At 40.7% G+C, this 22,635-nt stretch overlaps 1 protein-coding gene across 2 annotated transcripts in view; it reads right to left on the reverse strand.

Annotated features, from left to right (window-relative positions):
* MAMDC2 (MAM domain containing 2) overlaps positions 1-13,721 on the reverse strand; it is a 100,832-nt gene extending 87,111 nt beyond the window's left edge. For both annotated transcript variants that reach the window (XM_073345169.1, XM_073345170.1), the window contains exons 1-2: positions 13,498-13,721; positions 12,985-13,098 (exon numbers count right to left, since the gene is read on the reverse strand). In XM_073345169.1, the coding sequence (XP_073201270.1) occupies positions 12,985-13,098; positions 13,498-13,528 (145 nt within the window). In that variant the 5' untranslated portion in view covers positions 13,529-13,721. The remainder of the gene's footprint in view (positions 1-12,984; positions 13,099-13,497) is intronic.
* Between the last annotated feature and the right edge of the window lie 8,914 nt (positions 13,722-22,635).

The raw sequence follows: 22,635 nt of genomic DNA on the forward strand, positions 1-22,635 counted from the left end.
CCTTCTTGCCTCTTCTCAGTTTCTATGTGTTCTGTTCTCTCACACCCCTGGCAACAGAACCAACCGTGGCAACCTCCCACCTCCAACCCCCACGTGGGGCTAGATTCTGCGCGGACTCTAATAGGCCTGTTTTAGAGGTAGTGCCTTAACCTTACAATTGCTTTAACTGAAGGGCATGAATGAGGTTTTAACTCATCCCATAACAAGGCTTCACTAGGCTCATAATCACAACCCCACCTCAGCTTCACTCATTCTCCTGATGAGGCCTTAAACAAACAGTGGCACAATTCCCTGGGAGAGAATCACAGAGCGGCTCTGCTTAGTGCAGCACAAAGAGCCGTGGGACACACATGACACAAAGGGGAATGCAGCAGCACCAGTGAGGGCACAGTAACTCGGGTAGGGCTTTGCAATGTGGCTGCTCACAGCCAGGCCAGGCTAACCTGGAGGTCTATCATCCAAGCTAAATGCACCGCAAACATACCCACGGACTGCAAGGGGTTCAAAAGAAAATAGGATCCAGACAGAGTAGCATCCTATCTGCTGAACTTGGTCCTTTACAGTGGGTTGGTTACTACAAATGTTTTAGCTCCTAAATGGCATGGTCCATGCTGAGAGACAGCATAGTTCAGCAAATGGAATACAGGTCTGAATCAGGAGACTTGGTTCTATTCCAGGCTTTACCAGTGGGGGTGTCGTTGGGCAAGTTTCTTAACCTGTCTGCACGTCCACTCTCCATCTGTAAAAACAGGGATAGTTATAGATCTCTGTAAAGTACTTTGAGATCTGTGGATGAAGAGTATTTATATGGTAACCTTAACTCTGCCCCATGTTCCAGCTTCAAAAAGAATGAGATAGCACTTCCCTGTGCACCACCTTCAGGCACAACCCTTGCTTCATTCCTTGTCCAGCCTGCACACTAAATGAGGAAGCAGTTCTGCATACAAAATAAGATGCAACAAAACCATTAAATAGCATATTGTAATATAAAAAAAGTGAAAATTTGAGACAATAATAAGAAAGGCCATTTGAAAGGCCAAAATAAAAAGGGCATATAGAATGAAAATGCTTGGGCAACCTTAAATATAGGTATCACTATGCAGTCACCTTTGCACAACCTGCTTTTGTAGATCTCTGCTCTTTCCACATATTTTGATGGAAAAGGATAGTCTATCGCCCTGAGAGTCTAAAGGAACTCATAAAGGCATTACACAGTGCCGTAATGTATGTTTAATTGTTCAATAATTGGGTATTTTACAGTCCAAATTCTCTGAAAGACTTTAGATTTCCATTTGAAACACCAGTTAAGCACTGTGATTCATGGATTTTTGGATATTAAAAGTTGCGAGTGTTCCAGTACTGAACAAAATGTTAGGAACATGTGTAGATTACACTTTATCTAGGAACACATCTATTTCAAACAAATGTTCAAAGTGAGCCAATGCAGTTACTCTACCTACCAGAGTAATACATCACTTCAGTCTTGATTTATGTTTGCCAAAATAACTATACACTGTATAAGAATTATGTTGTGAATGACAAAAATCACCTATAGGCGGTGCTGTAAAGTTACAGGATTCTTTAGTTTGATTCTTTGGTAGACATTACACTAATGTGAGTGATTGCAGCAACCAGACTGGAAAATGTTAGTATGCATAAAAACAGGAGAGTATTATGGTACAAAAAATACTGAGTCCTCTAAAAAGATAACAAACTATGCTCAAATTGCACCGATGTTGCCAAGCAACCAAAAATGACAGCATGCATTTAAAGGGTCACAGTCAATCACACTTCTGTCTAAAACATCTTTATGTACCATTATTACAATACTTAAGATACCTAAAATTGAAAATATACATTTATTTATATTTTCAATTTGTTTACTTGGAGCGTTTGACAGTACTTTGTGGTTGCTTTGATAAGTCAGCCAGTTAGTCAATTTTCAGTGTTGTTTATGTTGGTCTTCCACACAGCAATCAGGAGAGAAAAAACCATTTAAAATAATAGTGAAATGTGAAAGTAAAACCACAAACATTGGCAGGAGGCCTCCAGGGGAGGGAGCTGAACTACTTTTAACTTATTTTTTGAATGTCAAGATTTCAAGTTGACAGTGGCCCTTTACAATTAATAGGACACTTTCAGTTTAGTTCAGCTAAGCCTACAAATCATAGTCTCTATGATCTACAATGACAGCAAATAAATTCTGATTAAGTAACAGTGATAATAATGGTTATTACTTGTGTAACGTAACACGTTTCACACTTTCAGGATCTGGTATTACCAATAAGGGTGCAAACTGATTACTGTACTCTCAAAGCTGTAAGCACTTGTTTCTTCCCCACAGATCCTGGCCTAGATCAGCTCCAGGGTTACATGGTGGAGACCCAAAGCATTGGAAATGCCACCACAGGTATTACGCTGCAGCAATGCAACCTGCCCTAAGCTAACATGGCTTTTAGAGAGTATAAGCAAAACCCTGAAAGTGTGTGATGCTAGCTAGCAAGGCTGTGCAGCTAGAGCAGTCAGAAAGTGCACTAATTCAGCAACTCCTTTTTACCATTACAGCTATTGTACTTCCTGGCACTTGTTTTACTGAATCCCCTACATCCCAAAGTCCCTAAATATAAAGTCTAGCTATTCGATTAACTTATGTTCCTCATTTACTGGGAAAATTCAAAATATTTACTACTGTTTAAAACAGACATGTTTGCATGTTTATAAATTTTAAACCAAATATTTTTAGTGAGTTTCAACAATATTTTCAAGTTTAGCACAGTTTTATATATAATTAACTTATTTTTTTTTAAATCGAACCATAGCTATATCTCACAGAGTTGAATAGGTTCCATTATCAGAAAACAATTTTAATATCCACTGGAGTCAGTGGTGCAGTTAGAATTCAAAGTCCTATCTCAGTCCTGTGGTCCATCTATAACTCCTCAACCCTTTTTACTGCAAAAACACACACACACACACCTTTGTTTTCACCCATGTATGCAAAAATGTGCAAAAAAAAATATCACCAGGCCTCTATTATGTGGTAGAGAAATGTTAAACTAATACAAGTATTCTGTTTAATAAGAGGATATTTTGCAACATTGAGGCATTTTGCAAAGTAAAGTCAGAAGGCATTTGCATTAAGATTTATAGTGTCATGAGATAATGGTTAAAAAAAAAATCAGAGAAGCAGCTGCTTTGTTCTAATATAGAACAAGGAACTTCATTAGAATAAATAAAACCGTTTTATTTATCCATGAAACCTCTCTCTCCCCTTTACTGCAATACTTTGACCTCTAGTACCTTTCCCAACCCTCTTTTGCCCTGTTTCCTGCTACAGATTCAAAGACGCAATGCATACATCCTGACGTTATGCTATTAATTATAATCAATTATAATCTTTCCAGTTACTTGAATACTCCAAATCAATTTATACATATTAACCCATTTTAGTTGTTTTGTTACAAATAAAGCCACAAGAGAGGCAAGGTAAGTGAGGTAATCTCTCTAATTGGACCAACTTCTGTTGGTGAAAGATCAGCTTTTGAGCTTACACAGAGCTCTTCTTAAATAGAGTCAAGCATTCTGGCACATGCTTCAGGGATATTTAATAAACAAGAACTTTAAAAACAGCTGTCACACTTATCTTGCAGCCATCCTCCCTGTTTTAGTGTGAACAAGCTAAAATAGGTTGTTGATTCCTAAAAATACTTAATTTGTGACAACTATAAAAGAAAACATGATCCTGATAACTGTATTATATTGTGGACGAGAAGGAGTACTTTGAAACTGGTCTCTCATATTGTGATGTACTGATAGCAATCGAGGATTGGTTTATGTGTCCTAGAACAGATGGAAAGCCAGCGTTATCAAAGGTTTCACACATTGCCTGTTGTTGATGCTGAGAGTCTCTTGTGAATGTAAATAGTACTTTGTTTTTGTTGATGTTTTTTCTGGGAATTGTATCTGCAGCTGAGCTAAGAGTAAATTAACAATCGTAACTCAGAATCAGATTGAGAAAAATTCTATTGCACAGAAGCCTAAGTTAACAAGTGATATCTAGGCAAGTAAGTGTCAGATTTGTTGCACATGAGATAAGGACAACAGAAGAGGCTGCAAACATGACTGAGGGGCATCACACACAGGAGTACTGAAGGTATGTCTACTTTGCAGTTAGACAACCACAGCTGACCCATGTCAGCTGACTTGGGCTCCTGGGGCTTGGCCTCCAGGCTGCTGTTTAATTGCACTGTAGACTTTCAGGCACAGAGTGCAGCCTGAGCTCTGGCACCCCCCCCCATCTCACAGGGTTCTAGAGACTGGTGTGCAGCCAAGCCAGAATGTCTACACCACAATTAAATAGCCCCTTAGCCCAAATCAGCTGGAACGAGCCAGCCTTGGATTTTTAAATGCAATGTAGACATTCCCCTCTGACCGGAAGCTCAAGGTATGCGTGAGACTGAGTGAGAGAAGAGAAGTGAGCTGCCTCAGGGGGAGGAGGCAGCAGTGGTGGAGCAGAGCAGACCAAAGAACTGGACTGCTAGTCAGAGGGGAGTGCACAAAGAGAAGAAAGGTTGAGCAGAGCAATTTAGGCTAAAATGGCAATCAGAGGGGATGGGGATGGGCCTAGTTGAGATCAGACATGCAAAAAATATCTAGGAGAAGGAGCTGGGCTCAGGAAAGAGTTTACAGCTGTGCACACATGAGGATGGACCTCAGTTTGAATGTTATGTTTTTTTCTGCTGCTGTTCTGTTCATAGGTCTCTGGTGACTGGGAAAGGCAGAGATTGGGTCTGAGCTTTTCACTACAGACAGGTAGTCCAAATGCAATTATTTTTGCCAAAAAGGAAAGCAACAGTTTAATTTTCCAACCAAGCTAGAGGTGGCTGTGTTGCAACTCTTTGAGTTTTACAAACTTGGTTGCTTTACTCATAGAGCGAAAGCTTAATCCAAGATTAGTGTTATATATATATATATTTTTTTATAGAGACAGTTGCATAGTAGGGTAGGAAACTGTTCCAGAAATGTACTACAGACAGCTAAAATTACTACTGTACTAACAGATCTGCAACTCAGCAAGAGTATGCATATATCAGATTAGAACTGCCTTTGCTGACATATTTCAGAGTAGCAGCCATGTTAGTCTGTATCCTCAAAAAGAAAAGGAGTACTTGTGGCACCTTAGAGACTAACAAATTTATTTGAGCATAAGCTTTCGTGGGCTACAGCCCACTTCATTGGATGCATAGAATGGAACATATAGTAAGAAGATAGATATATTATATCTGTACACACACACACAGAGAGAACATGAAAAGGTGGAAGTAGCCATACCAGCTATAAGAGGCTAATTAATTAAGATGAGCTATTATCAGCAGGAGAAAAAAAACTTTTGTAGTGATAATCAAGATGGCCCATTTAGACAGTTGACAAGAAGGTGTGAGGATACTTAATATGGGGAAATAGATTCAATATGTGTAATGTCCCAGCCACTCCCAGTCTCTATTCAAACCCAAGTTAATGGTATCTAGTTTGCATATTAATTCAAGCTCAGCAGTTTCTCCTTGGAGTCTGTTTTTGAAGCTTTTCTGTTGCAAAATTGCCACCTCTAAGTCTCTTACTGAGTGACCAGAGAGGCTGAAGTGTTCTCCTACCAGTTTTTTAATGTTATGATTCCTAATGTCAGATAAGTGTCCATTTATTCTTTTGCATATCGACTGTCCGGTTTGGCCAACATACATGGCAGAGGGGCATTGCTGGCACATGATGGCATATATCACATTGGTAGATGTGCAGGTGAACGAGCCCCTGATGGTGTGGCTAATGTGATTGGGTCCCATGATGGTGTCACTTGAAAAAATACGTGGACAGAAGAATCCCATGCACTATTACAGACTAGGGATCAAGTGGCTAGGCAGAAAAGGACCTAGGGGTTACAGTGGACGAAAAGCTGGATATGAGTCAACAGTGTGCCCTTGTTGCCAAGAAAGCTAATGGCATTTTGGGCTGTGTAAGTAGGAGCATTGCCAGCAGATCGAGGGACGTGATCATTCCCCTCTATTCGGCATTGGTGAGGCCTCATCCGGAGTACTGTGTCCAGTTTTGGGCCCCACACTACAAGAAGAATGTGGAAAAATCAGAGTCCAGCGGAGGGCAACAAAAATGATTAGAGGGCTGGAGCACATGACTTATGAGGAGAGGCTGAGGGGACTGGGATTATTAAGTCTGCAGAAGAGAAGAAGAGGGGGAGGGGGGAGAGAGAGGATTTGATAGCTGCTTTCAACTACCTGAAAGGTGGTTCCAAAGAGGAAGGATATAGATTGTTCTCAGTGGTACCAGATGACAGAACAAGGAGTAATGGTCTCAAGTTGCAGTGCGGAGGTTTAGGTTGGATATTAGGAAAACCTTTTTCACTAGGAGGGTGGTGAAGCACTGGAATGCGTTACCTAGGGAGGTGGTGGAATCTCCTTAGAGGTTTTTAAGGTCAGGCTTGACAAGGCCCTGGCTGGGATAATTTAATTGGGGATTGGTCCTGCTTTGAGCAGGGGGTTGAACTAGATGATCTCCTGAGGTCCCTTCCAACCCTGATATTCTATGATTCTAAGGGGTAAATAACAGCTCCCTATTCACTTTCTTCACACCAGCCACGATTTTACAGACCTCTATCGTATCCCCTCTTAGGTAATCTCTTTTCCAAACTTAAAAGTCCCAGTATTTTTAATCTCCCCTCATACGGAAGCTGTTCCATACTGCTAATCATTGTTGTTGCCCTTCTCTGTACCTTTTCCAGTTCCTTTGTGAGATGGAGTGACCAGACCTGTACACAGTATTTAAGGCATCGGCACACCATGGACTTATATAGTTGCACTATGATATTTTCTGTCTTATTATCTATCCCCTTCCTAATGGTTCTTAACATTCTGTTGGCTTTTTTGACTGCCGCTGCACATTGAGCGCATGTTTTCAGAGAACTATCCACAATAACTTCAAGATCTCTTTTTTGATGGTAACAGCTAATTTAGAAACCAGCATTCTGTACGTATAGGTGGGATTATGTTTTCTAATGTGCATTACTTTGCATTTGTCACCACTGAATTTCATCTGCCACATTCTTCATGTTGGTGTGTACTATCTCGTCCCCCGCCTTGTGTTTGCTATTCTGGTTTTCAAAAAGTTTATCCTCATCTTAAAAAGTTTAACTTTATTTTGAAAAACATTTTCAACTGTTATTAAGTCCTACACGACAACAGCAATGTCAGTTCTCTGAGACAACTATGACCTATTTCAGATACATCTGCCGGGCATGCTGATTTACTAATCAAGCCAATGTTCAAATACGGTCATCAGACGGTCACCCATTTGGAATATACTACAGAAACCCGAGTCTTGGACTGAGGTAGCTCAAGTTGTAGCATTTGTAAGGGGATCAAGACAGAAAAATTTATGCACGTTTTGTAATTCAGTATGTACTTAATCTCCATTCTGACTGAATTTCAGAGGAACAGCCGTGTTAGTCTGTATTCGCAAAAAGAAAAGGAGTACTTGTGGCACCTTAGAGACTAACCAATTTATTTGAGCATGAGCTTTCGTGAGCTACAGCTCACTTCATCAGATGTTTACCGTGGAAACTGCAGCAGACTTTATATACACACAGAAATCATGAAACAATACCTCCTCCCACCCCACTGTCCTGCTGGTAATAGCTTATCTAAAGTGATCAACAGGTGGGCCATTTCCAGCACAAATCCAGGTTTTCTCACCCTCCACCCCCCCACACAAATTCACTCTCCTGCTGGTGCTAGCCCATTCTGACTGAAGTCTTTCTTTTCAAGGACCGAGCCTCTTGTGTGAATTTTAGCAACAACAACAAAAACTAGAAAGTTCCATTCAGGAACTCTCAGCAACTAAAAACAATCCTGCCTTTATGTCCAAAAACTTATCCTTAGAGATGATCAATTGGATGGGGTAAACATTTCTGGATCTGTAGAGGCAAAGCAGCAGAACAATCAAATCTATATGCTTGAAGCTGCCACTGACCATACAAATGCCAGATTCCCCAGACTACAGCAAGCACCATACACATAGCTCACCTTCACTCAATTCATTATGGAAAAGTACTAAAAAAGTCTACTAGCAAACATTACACAGGTAAGTGTAGAGGAGAGCCCTACATCAGTAGCTGCCTGTAAAATTGCTGCTAAATACCACTAAATCCACAACAAATGCCAGTGCATACGCACATTTAACAAAGCATTCAACCACCAAACTACTTGCCTTTCAGAATATATTGCTGTGAATGGAAACAATGTTCTCATAGTCTTGGAGCTCAGCAATAATAACACAATGGTGATCAAAACAAGCCTACACCAATACATGCAACAAAGCACAGTCCAGGACTTGGTGCAGATAGGAGTCAAAGGCCCAAGTGTGGATGCTTTCCAGCTCTATTAAGTTGTTTCCTGCTGACTTGAAGGAACAAAACATACTCCCGGCCACAGTCAAATTGAACACTCAACAGGAGTAACAGGTGGCACCTGTGGTGGATTAAACTAGGGCTATCCTTGACAAAAGTAACAACAAATGAAGTGGTTCACAGGCATAGAAAGGATGGACCCTGATTCTTGAGTCTAAGGAAACTATGATTTATAATTTTGCTATGAACATGCTGTTCTTAGGGCCAGATTACAGCTGGCTCTTGTGCAGGTTAGGTTGCGGGGAGGGAGGCAAAAGAAGGCCAGAAAGCTTACCCCATGGCACCATCTATGTAATGCAGTTACAACTGCAGTCCTTGCACTCTGACTGCAGAGACTGTTCTCTTCCTGCATTCCAGGTGGACCTATCTCCCTGTCTCTACTGTTCCAACCACAACTGCTGTCTGGCCATGGACAGGGGCACTCCCTGAACTTTCCTAAACCACAATGTCTCTTGGAGCTCCCACACAGTCAACACAACTGTGTTGTGTAACAAGATCCTGTGATGTTGAGTCACAGAGGATTCTGGGCAGGAAGGAGATAAAACTTTCTTCTACTTAACAAAAAAAAAAAATTATTTAAAAAAAAGCATTTTCTTTAATAAACTTCCTCTTCTGCCAAAGAGTTATTTGTAAGCCTAAACTATTTGTAAAATCCTACAACACTACCTTTAAGGATTTGTAATATAGGTAACAGTGTCCCTTATTGTAGGGGGGTCTGATTTCATAAATTCTGCTAACATTATAAACCGTAAGAGTAAAGCTCTAGTAGTTTGCTCATATTATCGGAGCCTCAGCATGGAATTACAGCCTAGATCAGAGCTGGCCTTCAGGGGTGTGCAAAGCCAATGTCCACAAGGTATCTGAATATAAACCTGGGCTGAATTTGACCCCAAAATGCAATTAGTGACAATTATTATTGCAACAGGTTTCAGAGTAACAGCCATGTTAGTCTGTATTCGCAAAAAGAAAAGGAGTAATTGGTTAGTCTCTAAGGTGCCACAAGTACTCCTTTTATTATTGCAACAGTGAATTCTAACTTTTTGACTAAATATTACTTGTATTGGTGAATATGGACTTGCCTTCTGTCTTTCTCATAAACTATGAGGTATTATCAAGGGAGAATGATATTTGTCTCATGCTCCTGAAAAGGAGTTTTATATGTAAATTCCTGTTCAGAGATACAGTGCATTCAAGGATATTTATGGTAAAATGGAAGTAGATCCCTTGCAGATGTTTCTAAAAAGTTACTGAAGGTCACTACTAGCAGGTTGGCTGATGCATACAATTGAACAACACTCACAGAGCTCATTACATCTTCAAAGCACTGTACAGACATTAGCTAATCTCTTGGTCACCAGTTTATGTTTGAAAACAATATATTGCATAAGGCAGCCACTTTGCCATGCAACAAATTCACAACCGTTTTCTTTTTCACATCGCTAATATAGAAACTTGCACACAGTGGAGTCCTCCATTATTCATACACATTACATTGCAAACTGAACTGGAACACTGGAAAATGCTGCTGGATTTTTAATGTTATATTTACTCAGCTGGGGTTCAGTTCTTTAGGGCTCACACATTACTGGACATTGTACACTCTCCTCTGTACTAGGTACACCTTTTTAAACATAGGGTTTGTAATATTCTGAGCCAATTTTAGTTCTTATATTATTCTTTACCCAGTGATTTTTAGCAATACATGAGAATAGTCTGTGGCATTTACATTTTGGAATGTAAAATTTTAGTAGTAAATGACCTCTATCTGTCTGATAGAACAGCTATCAGACAGAAAGGGCACCTTGTTGTTTATAATATTAGGCCCCAATCCTATATTTAGATCCATCTGTGCAGAATCTTAGTCCCACACAGGGTACCACTGAAGTCAATACAGGTTCATTTGGGCACAAGAATCCATCCCATTGATCCAACTGCAGAACTGGGGCCTTAAAGCCCAATCTTACAGTCCTTTATCAGACAACTCCTGTTGGCTAATACTGAATATTTCTGTTTGATTTTCCAGTGGGTCTTCTGCAAAAATTAGGACTGCAGCAGCTGTCAAGCTCACTTGACTCAAAAGATCAGGTAAAAAGTGATTTAGAATTATTTAAATGGTAAAATTGTATGGTACTCAACATCTTTTCCAACTATCTCAATGTGATCCTTATCTATTTGAATAAAACTGACCCACCTCAAAACTCTCAGATAGTTAAAGAGAAGCCATAAGCATTTCAAAGGGAAGTTGAACCCATGCATCCCCACTGATCTAATTGGGAATACACAGGTATATACCAGAGCAAAAATTGGCCCCTTATGTCCAACCTGGGTCTGGCCATTAAGTACACACTGGCTTCCCTGGCAGTTGGACAAAAGACTTTCAAGTATGGAGTGGAAATTTCTCAGCGGGATTTAACTATGCACACATCACCTAAACTGCTTGGCATTATTGAGAGATTTATAGGATGAAAGAGCTGAAAGATTTTAAACAGCAAGTCAAGTAGTCCCTATAAGGGTATATGCTCCAAATAGTAAATGCTACTTAAAAACAATAAAAGATTTTAAACAACCAAAAATAACTGAAACAAGTCACAGTTAAAGTTGCCACTCCCGTCCTTAACTTTCTTTGTCGTGCCAGTAAATGCACAACTTATGCACACGCTGATCAGAGACACCTGGGTTAGGCTGCAAATATCAGCTTCCAGAACTGTATTATGGAGCAAGACAGTATCTGAAACAAATTGGTTCTGCACACCTGGAAGCAAAAGTTGGATGAAACATTTTAAACTAGTTTTGGTTACAATACTGAATAAATTTCAGAGAGGCTAATACCCTGTATGCCAAATGTCAGCCTGGAATGTCTTACTACCACTAAGTTACGAACTCCTGGAAAAGGGGTTATAACAGAAATACTGACAGAGCCCTACCTATTACAAGTATTACTACACCAACTGTCCTCCCAGAGTGAACTTTACAATCCAGTTATACATTCCTTAATAAAAACAGTGATTTCCAGTGACAGAAACTTAGCTGTAACTGCAATGTTCAGATAAAATAAAGAGTGTTGCAAGCAGCCAAACCAGCGCTCTATGAGCCAGGACACTGTGGCTGTTAGTGCTCCAAGTTGGAGGTTGTTTTTTTCCCCCCTTCTTTCAAGCACCATAACAGTTACTCTACATCTCATACCGTTGCTCCTGCAGGTGTTGCTGCCAATGTCTCACTGCTACTCTGGACTGAATCAGCAACGCTTTACACAGGGCTTCCTGTCAATCAGTAAGAGGAAGTGCTGCTTCCAAAAGAGCCAATTCAATGAGGCGTGATGCTAACAGACAAAGTAGTGGTAACAGAGACTGTTAACACAGCTTCCAAAAATGGATGGGGATCCATTTGGCTCTTAGGAGCTGCATTGTTTTGTTATTTTAAATAGTTAGAGAGGGATTGGAAACAGAAAGAGAAAAATCTTTTAGTAGTTGGAAGGCTGAAAGGAGAGCAGACGAGAGGATTTATCTATAGGAATCTATACTCACCACTTTATTATACCGGGACGCTGTTTGGGGGATTTATGTGGCTGCCAAAACCACAGCTAATAGGGCTTCCTTTTATTATGTGAACCCAAATTTAATCCTATGTATGGTACCCACTGCCATACCCAAATATAAATATTTCCACTTCTCAGTTATATCCAAATTGTGTTAATTATATAAAGCACGACAAATTCTGCAATCATTACTCTGGCCACACTGCCTGTGAATCCATGGGAATACAATACTGTCACATACTTTCCCAAAATAGCCCAAAATAGCTCAGTAATACAATGTCAGAAATAGTGACTTACAATTTTTCCTATTCAATTCTAGATACCACACAATGGACCAAAAAGAATATTGAAACACCAACAATACCTAGCAATCATATATTACTTTTCGTTCAATGATCTCAAAATATTTAACAAACAACCCTATGAGGTACGCATAGAAATTATAACATATACAGACATCATTTCTCTTGCCATAGAAATGCAGCCACTTCTGGGATGGCAGAAAGCATATGTTTAATATAAACAGCAATATTACACAGACGTTTAAGACACAATGCTTCATATATAAAGGTAGAGAAAGAGTAGGCAGAGCCACCACCTCAAGGGGATGAATTAAATTAGGTCTGAAATACTGATTTTGTAAAAAGGAGTTTTTCCCCTCAATAGAAAGTTAAACCAATAGAAAGTTACCATGATATCTGTAAGATTCCCATGAAAACAGATATTTTTAAACAAATTAATATCTCTCTGTAGTGCCTGTAAACGAAATACTACAAGACTGAGAACCGATGAAACTGTAAACAAAAGTGAACAGACTTCAGTGGTATTCATATAAGAGTTAAACAGCATCAACCATGAAAAGTATATTGGAAATTTAAAGTTCTTAATACTTTTAGTTTATTGTAGCCTAGGTATAAAAATGTATTTGTTCATTTTTAAGCACAGCACGTCCCTGTAAATACCAAAAAGCCATCCTTACCTTCTTCATTTAAAATCCATGGCAAAAATGCATCGTCCGATTCATAGCCACAAGTGCTGTCTTCAAAGGCACAAGACCCAGCAGAGAGCTCAACAGCTCCAGCAAACAGCAAAACTGTAAGGACAAAGAAAGCTCTGTTCACACAGATAGCATTGCATTGCACTCAGAATGAAAAGAAATGTGAGGGAAGCCACATGCTTCTCTACAACTTGGGCAAGCAGACTCAGGCTCATTCACTCATGGAAGCATCAGGAATAAGGGCAGCAGATAGAACCTGTTGCATTCAAGACTCCTTTTTTGCCTTGATATCACAGGTTACATTATAGCCCCCAACAGAAAGATGCTGCCTCACTCACACCTTCCAAAATGAGGCTGCACACACGGGACTGTTACAGGCACTTCCCTGCCTTCACAAGCAAACAGCCCACAGAGGCAAGAAAGGGATTAACAGCAACAAGGACTAAGTTTGCTGGTCCCTCCACACAACCTCTCCCCATAGCTGGGCCCCCTTACCTTGCACAGTGAGGAGATACAGCAGGAGCATAGTCGCCCTTCCAGTGAGGAAAACAGTACAGCTCGTTGGGATTGAACTAATAGAGCGGAGAAAGGGGGGCCGGGGGGAGTAAATGAACCCTCCAGGGACTATGGCAAATAAAACTTCCAAAGCAGCAGACAAGTTCGTTCAGCGTATGTGTGTTTGCACCAAGCTTCCTTATGTGCTCAGGACAAGACACCAGAATGGAAGCAGCTGCAAAGATGAGCTGAGCTTGGAGAGGGAAACTTACCAGCTACACAGCTGGTCCTTGGCTCAAAGGAGGATAGGGAGGGGCTACTCCAGGGCTCTGTGTTCCTCAGGCACTGCAGCTTATAACAGAGTTCATCTCCACAGCCACTCCGTGCTGGAATAGAAAGGAAGAGTGAAGGAAAGGCTGAATATAACTCATGCAATTTAGGAAATTTGCAAAACAGAAAGGGGGACGAGAGGTTCTCCATGGGTGCTATGGTCATTTTACAAGTAGGTAAGCTGCACCATGCACAAAGACCAACTTCCCACAGCGGTATTTTGTTCTTCACGAACATTACTCTGATGTCCGCATATCTAGTTAAAATGGGACCTGTCATGTATGCTTTTTCTCCTCAACACTAACAGTACCGGAAGATGGAATTTCCTTATATTAGATTGCTTGAAACGCTGTAAATTTATAGCAGAAGGGAAAGTTTTTCCTATTCACGACTATTGAATGTTTCCATCTGTCTGCAATGCTTATATCACATATGCTGATATGCTAAGCAGTCCCATGCATACATTGATAGCATGTTTAGTTACTAATAAGACTTTTATGGTGTCACATTGAAGGTTTTGTTTTTAAATGATGTTTCCTATATAGAAATAATACAAGCCGTGCAGTTGAATAGATCATAAGCAAACATTATATCAGAAAGATATGAGCCATCAGCTATAATGGTTAATTGTGACTGTTTGTTACAGAATATTTTGGATGTATGTCAGATACAGGAGCATGCTGGGAACTGTAGTTCAATAACCAAGCCAGTATAACATGGCTTAAAATCATTTTATTTCTATTTTAATAATTTTTCCATTATACAATCTTCGTTGCATCAACAGTTTTTTTGAAACACAGGTTTTCTATTAAAAGGTTTGGGAAAACCTCAATTTTAAATTATCAATTGTAAGGATTTCTCAGGTTGTTGCTAGGAGATTTAACTTCAGTGGTGCATTTAATTACTTGTTTAATTAAGTGATTTGAATAATTTGAACAACATAAACAATCAGTACACTCTGAACCACAATTTGTGCTGACTTTAAGTACTGTGCAATTCCACTGAAGTCCATGGAGTGGCACACAATTTATGTCAGGTAACTTACAATGTTGATCTGTGTACATGGGAGAGGAGGTGTTAGTGAAACAAGAGGAAAATGCGGAGGTAATGGACAGGCGATGTGAAATGCACTGGCAAACCAAATTCTGCCAAGACTTAAGTAATGGTACAAGTTATATACAAAACTGGTTTTGGAAAATGACTTTTGCGTAGATCAGTGGTCTCCAACCTTTTTACTCACAAAATACATTTTTGAATTTAAGTGCAACCCAGGATCTAACCTGCCCCTTCCCAGGGGCCCCGACCTGCTCACTCCATCCCGGTTCGCTCTGTTGCTTGCTTTCCCTCACCCTCACTCACTTTCACGGGGCTAGGGCAGGGGGTTGGGGTGCGGGCTCTGGGCTGGGGCTGAGGGGTTCAGAGTGTGGGAGGGGGCTCCAGGCTGAGCCTGGGGTAAGGGGTTGGGATGCAGAAGGGGGTTTGGGGTGCAGGCTCTGGGAGCAAGCTCAGGGTTGGGGTATGCGAGGGGGCTCGGGGTATGGGGTTCCGGTGCGGGCTCCCACCGGATGGTGCTTTCCTCGGGCAGCTCCCAGGTGGCAGTACAGTGGGGCTAAGGCAGGCTCTCTGCCTGCCCCAGCCCCACGCCACTCCCGGAAGCAGTCAGCACATCCCTGCAGCCCCTGGGGTTGGGGGGCATGTGGTTCTGTGCACTGCCCCTTCCCTGCAGGCACTGCCCCTGCAGCCCCCATTAGCTGCAGTTTCCTGTTCCCAGCCAATGGGAGCTGCGCAGGTGGTGCCTGCAGGCAGGAGCAGCACGCGCACACCTCCTGCCGCTCCTCCCACCCTCCCCCCCGGGCCATAGGGACATGCTGGCTGCTTCCAGGAATGGCGTGGAGCCAGGGCAGGCAGGGAGCCTGCCTTAGCCCCGCTGTGCCACCAGACTTTTAGTGCCCGGAGATCGAGATCAATTGTCAGAGGCTCCAGGATCGTCCAGTAGATTGCCATCTACCGGGTGGTGACCACTGATGTAGATTAATCCTTTCAAGTGGAGTCTACATTGTTTCCAACTCTTACAAATTTGTCATGAGTATTGCAATATTTGATGCTTTTCTTAAAGCCCCAAGTCTGGGAGGCATGTAATTGGCTGAGAATCTCGGCTTACTTTTTTTTTCCAAAATGAAAGATTTTAGCCCTCCTAGTTGTGAAGAAAAGCTTGGAAATCTGAACTCCAAAGGTACAACACCAGAAGATAAACAAAAAGCCCCTCAGAATTGTTTCTAAAACTCTCAGGATTTTAAAGACCATCTCATTTTTAGCGCCTGATTCATGATTTTTGAGCATTTGGGCTTGGCAATCCTGAGTCTATTATATCAGATGTAAAGATAGACACACAGATGCACACATTTCTTCCTAAGTTTCTTAAAGGTGATATACAAGTATATGGGAAAAATATATAAAATAATGTTTATGTACTAAATACCAAGAGGTAAGGGGGGGCTTTCAGAACAAAATGCAAATCACAGCTCACCTGCTCCAGGTGGTGTCCTAAATTTTTCATAACCACCATGTAACCTTGATGGACCAGGCACCCAGCCTAAGAGATTATGATAAATGGTGATTAGTTTGTTTTTGCCATACGGGACTGTGCACAGAAATCATAATTCCATCCCTCCTGCTGAATGTATCAACTGCTTCTTTTTTATTTTTCAGTCTTTAACTTCTTAGAATATTTAAATTTGCAAAACTGAAAACCGACATCTGCCTAGAAATATCCTCAGTGGTGTAATATACTATATATTTTTAACTATAAAATGAACAAATGTGCAATTCTGCCATCTTTATGCTGGAAATTGGATATGACTTGTATGACAGACTGGCAATGTCCTGTAATATTAGGAGGACCAGATAGAAAGTGTGAAAAATCGGGACAATGGGTGGGGAGTAATAAGCGCCTATATAAGAAAAAGCCCCAAATATCAGGACTGTCCATATAAAATCAGGACATCTAGTCACCCTATATAATATCCTGAACAAATCTTATGAAATTAACAAACTTTACTGAATTAAATTAAACCTTATTGAATTAGGGTTAATGCCTTTTGGGTACATTGTATTAAAATGCAGGTTTGTATGTGCTACTGTGGCTTTGTATGTACCTTCTCTAGTGGGGGATGCTAGTGTACTTCTTCTGTGGTCAGCCCTTTGAAGCCACTCCCGCCTGAGAGGTTTGGATATACTCGTTCAAACTGGCTTCTCCAGGGACCAACAGACAAAGAAAGGGATTTTGGATAAACAGCCTGGTTTTAAACTCGCTCAGGGGGTTCTTCTTGATCCAGCAAATGGACAGGACTCCTGGTTCATGGAAGGCCTCAATCCTTAGGGTAGGGTTGGAAGGACTGGACATTTGTTCTGAGCTGAAGCTGTAGTGAACTTGTCACCGCAAGGAAACCCCTTGGGTGGGAAACTGAAGTACTGCTCCCACCAGAGTCCATGTTAGGGTGATCTCTGGTAAGCTTGTTAGCATGTAGGTTCTTTTATAGTTTTTAATAGGTCTTCTCTGTACCACTTTGTTTCCTCCAGAGGAAAGAAGGAAAAAATATAAATCAGATAAATCACTATGAAAACTTCTATAAGACGGGAGATTCCAAACTGAGAACAACCCAAATGAGGCAGTGGTTTAATTATTAGAATTCAGACTAGAGTGAAAGACCTAATTCCTGTTTACCTTACTTATATTCTAACTTGAAGTCAGCTAGACTTCATATATGAGTAAGGAAAGTTGGATTTTTCTCAAAGTCTTAGGGCTCATTCCAGTTCCCATGGAAACCTATTGATTTAACAAATGCTGGATTGTACCATAAGTCTTTGGAGGAGGAGGATGACCCTAAGCTAAAGCACAGGACTGGGACTAGGAGACCTGAGTATTATTTCTGTCTTTGGCACAAATTTCCTGTGTGACATTGAGTAAGTCACTTACAGGCCCTATGACTCAGTTTCTCTATCTGTAAAAAAGGGGATAGTAATATACCCCTACTCTCACTGGTGTTGTGAGGGTTTATTCATTATGTTAGCAAAGTATGTTGAGTTCCTCAGACAAAAGGTGCTATAAAAGTGCAAAATATCCTTGTGGTTACACAGTTTTAGTCTTTTGTGAATCTAATTCCTTCTCTGAAAACTAATGTAAAATAGAGATGGGCCTGAACCCACCAGATCTTGCATCCGAGCCACCAAACCACCCTCCCCAAAATTGTGGTGCAGAATCTGAACCCAGATCTGGATCTACCTTTTGCAGCTGGCCTGGTTCTCTATAATGGGGTGAACCTAAGCCCTACTCACAAAAATACACAAACTTAAGGGGGCAGGAGGAATAATAGTCTCGTTGAGAATTAATTTGCTTAATGTACAGGGCTATGTTATGTTTGCTTAGATCATCTCACAAATAAGGTGAATTTCAAACTGATTTATCAGAAAGAAAATGCTTCTCTCTTGACTAGAGTCCCATGCTCTTTATTCTTTGTAGTTAGGTACCTTTGTATTACATTTGCCAGTTGTATAGAAATTCATATTTATATTGGAGCTGAACAAAAAAAGATTCTGAAATTTGGTGGAAAAGAAACTTCTCTCTTACATTCAATTGCATTACTAAGTGCTGACAAATTCAAAACAACTGTTCTGAGTAATGCACAGGGAAACTCCAAAGTTAAGTGCAGTAATAGTATTGAAAGGAAAATACCCTGTTTTTTCCTAAAGGTTTTTGGATTCTTTCTCTTTAATTTTTTTTTAAGTGCTTTACACTCTTTTCTGCCAGGCTTATTTACTAACAGTTAAATAATAAAAAAGAATCCTTGCAGTTTTATACAAATATTTAGAGCCTCCATAACAGAAATGGTATCACAAAATATCTCTACAGGAGATTCTTTCAAGTCCTCCGGAATGGAGGGTGTGAGTTTACATAGAGGGTTTGGTACAAAAATGTAATGGAAACTGGTTACCCTGCTGGTTCTCAACTTAATTTACTTTGTTTCCATAACAATAACCTCTGAAGTGCTATCCATCCTTAAAAAGAACAGGAGTACTTGTGGCACCTTAGAGACTAACAAATTTATTTGAGCATAAACTTTCGTGGGCTACAGCCCACTTCATTGGATGCATAGAATGGAACATATATATATTTATACATACACACACACATACAGAGAACATGAAAAGGTGGAAGTAGCCATACCAACTATAAGAAGCTAATTAATTAAGATGAGCTATTATCAGCAGGAGAAAAAAAACTTTTGTAGTGATAATCAAGATGGCCCATTTAGACAGTTGACAAGAAGGTGTGAGGATACTTAATATGGGGAAATAGATTCAATATGTGTAATGTCCCAGCCACTCCCAGTCTCTGTTCAAACCCAAGTTAATGGTATCTACTTTGCATATTAATTCAAGCTCAGCAGTTTCTCCTATTACCTTTTCATGCTAATAAACTAATGAGGTTGTCTACTTCATGTCAGGGAGCAACATAGCCACACTTGAGTTATCTTAGCTCTTTTCACAGTGAAAGCAAATGTCGAAAGACTTATTATGCACTATATATGAGCTTCTCATGTGCACTAATGTGTTCTACTAATGGTAGAATTGACTCCAAAGCAGGTTTCCCATGGTTATTTCTTCATGGACTGTAAGTGGTTAGGCCTCACATATGTTTTCTTCCATTTAGGAGCAAGAACATGGGAAATCAAAATTAAACGCATAGGGATAAATTAATCTCTGTTAGAATTCCATTGATTTCAGAGGGCTTGCTCCAAAGAAAAATTTGGTCCACAGACCCTGATTTGCCTCCTGTTACCTTATATGAACTTCTTTCATTATTTCTGATTTAGTCCAGTAGAAGAGAATCAGGAGCATGATGGTTAAATCCTGAACTTCTCCATATTGATTCCTAGCTACAGATGTTTGATTTGAAGTGGAAAAAACATTTTAGAAAAGACCTTGCTGCATGCACAGGCCAGAACTTTCTGCTTGTTCCCAGAGCTTGGACATCTGTATTATTCTGAGCTGGAAACGCATGTTGGTATCTGTGTGCAAATTAGCATGGTTCATTATTTGTGTTTCAGCATCCCCATGTCTAATATTAACATTATAATTATGCATTATTTATTTTTACAATACCATGCGTGTGCATGGCACTTTAGAAGCAAAATTAGGCAGATGGCCAAGAGGGATTACTTGCATCTTTTTTTTTTGTTTAAGAGAAGTTCGAGTTAAGACCATCTCATTGTGCACATAGGAAGATTTGTTATAGTCTAGCTATCACCTCACTCGGAGCATTCCCACTGATTTTAATGGGGCCACTTGCCGAGTAAGGTACAACTCAATGTAAAGATGACAGAATCTGGCTTTAGGACGTGTATGGATTACAGTTACATGAGTTAAATATAATCACTATTAGTCAGCCTGATTGTTGCAACTGTCTCTTTACTATACAGCTCACAGCACAATGGGGCCTTGATCTTGAGTAGGGCCTTTGGGTGGTACTATTATACAAATTAAGGAATATCCAGAGTTGTGCATCACTATAAACACGATATAACTCTGTGGGAGTGCTCTAAGGAAAACAAGCACTTCTCTCTTGTTTCAGTAACCAATAGAGGTGAAACTTCCCTCCGAGAGTTCCTTATAAACGTGCCCCATTATATTTATTCACTGTTTACTTGTCACATGACCTTGGAGTTAAATTCATTCAGAGGAAACAAGAGAGAGGCTTAACAGCAGTCAGTGATAACCAGTGATTGTGCTGATTATATCTGTTGCCATTGCTCTATTTGCAGTTATTTTGGAAGGAGGTAAGATAGGCATATAGGCATAAGCAGTACTATGGAGAAAAGGTTTTGGCAATGTAGCTTTATTTTCTGTGATCACTATCATGTCATACTACTTGCAGCAAACTGTAGTCAGCTATTGCAGCATATTGAGAGCTGCTACTGCTGATGGTAGCATCTGGTGCAGGTGTTTGTCATTATTGTGGCAACATCTGGATGCTTTTTATCGCAGCTTTTTAAAGGAAATTTTATCCATTCTATTGGCCTGATTCTGAACTAGGTTTTAAAGGCACATCTACCCTGAACAGCCTGTTACTGTTTAGTACTAACAAAGTACATGTGTCTGGCATGTTGACTCAACATAGAGTATCCTGCTTCAGCACATTTGCATGTTTTCCCCTCTCTGGTGATTTGCGCTCATGACACTGTAGTGAGAACAGAGCTCTGTGCTATTGCTAATTTGCTAAGGGGTTGGTGGTGGGGGCAGGCTGCACAGCTAAAGAAGAGGAAAAGAGACCTTGAGCTCTCTGACAGAATTTGCAATGAGTCTGTTTCTGATTCACCAGCAAACATTGCCAGGCATCAGTCATGGGGAACCATGCAGCTGCTGTACTTGACAAGATTACTTGGCATCAAGGTTAGTCATACAAAGCACCAAAGCCTGTCATAAAACCGGAGTAAATCTGCCTTTTTAAACTTGAAGAGTATCTAAAAATACTGCTGTAAGCCTCAATAATGAATTTTTGTGGCATAAATGAACAATCTATACTCCAAGTTTTATTGTAGAAAAGGCCATGATGTACAAGCTCATGAGGGAGAAGCTCATAAATGGCGAAGTCACACAAGAAATCACAACCTATAAAGCTGGCTCTCATTTTGTCACTGACCTAGAAAAAGGTTCCTGGAACCCACATTTACATTAAAAACATCAGCCTTCCTTATTTAATAAATTATTGATGTTCTAAACAAGGTCTGGAAAAAAGAGTGCCAACAGCTTGCAGCCTGGAAGGAGCAGGCTTCTGCAGCATATCATCATGTCACTTCTTTAAACAGAAGTAAAGGAAACAACAAAAAAGATTTTCAGAAGAGGAATTATTTAAATAACTTGAAACCCAATGATCTGATTGCTTCTTTGTTTGTCACAACTCTACTGGCACCAAAACTGGCAAGTTAAACAAGAAATGACTGCTTCCTGAGTTGGAAAAACAAACTGACTCCAGAGAAATATTTAAGTTAAAAAGCTCCTGATTCAGTTTTAACACATATTAACATTTCCTAAAATCCACAATATTTGACTTTCATAGGTTGTTGTTTTTTAAATCAGATATGAAGTACCTCAGCATTGGCTAGGGGCCTTGATAACTCCCAGCTATTCAGATATTGGCCTGTATAAGAAACTTGAGCATTTAATGCTATTTTCTTAGGGGCAAGTTCTCCCTTTCCTCTGTGGTCACAGAGGGTCCCTGAGGCTGCAGGACCATTGCAGTTTCTCTGTGAAGGATGCAAGGGGCAGGAGTTGAGGAGTCTGTACCAGATATCCATGCCTTCTTCCTGCCACGGAATCCAACTCTGCAGGATGTTCCATACATTCACGTGCACTCTGGGGTTTGTAGACCAGAGGCACCAGGTGGATCTGCAGCCTATTGAGGCTCTGGGGGATGGGCAGGTGCACCTGCATCTAATGGCTCACCCTCCAGCCTAAGGGGAACAGCCACCAGTCCCAGGGATCAAATGATCACGGGGGGGACAACAAATGATAAAACAGGGACGGGAGTCAGGGTCAAAAGCAGGGAGCCAGACAGGGAGACCAAGCAAAGAATCCCAGACAGCACCCACTGCTCCTTGCAGGCATCCAGGGAGCCAGAGGACGCAGCCTAGAGGAACTTTGCCCAGAGAAATGACCTAAGGGAGGAGCGGAAATAGGCCCCATAGTCACAGAGCACCTCCACGTCCTGCATCCTCCTCCTGGTATGGTGGATGGCCACCTTGGCCAGTG

Source organism: Lepidochelys kempii, chromosome 5 (genome assembly GCF_965140265.1).
Source record: "Lepidochelys kempii isolate rLepKem1 chromosome 5, rLepKem1.hap2, whole genome shotgun sequence".
NCBI lineage: Eukaryota > Metazoa > Chordata > Testudines > Cheloniidae > Lepidochelys > Lepidochelys kempii.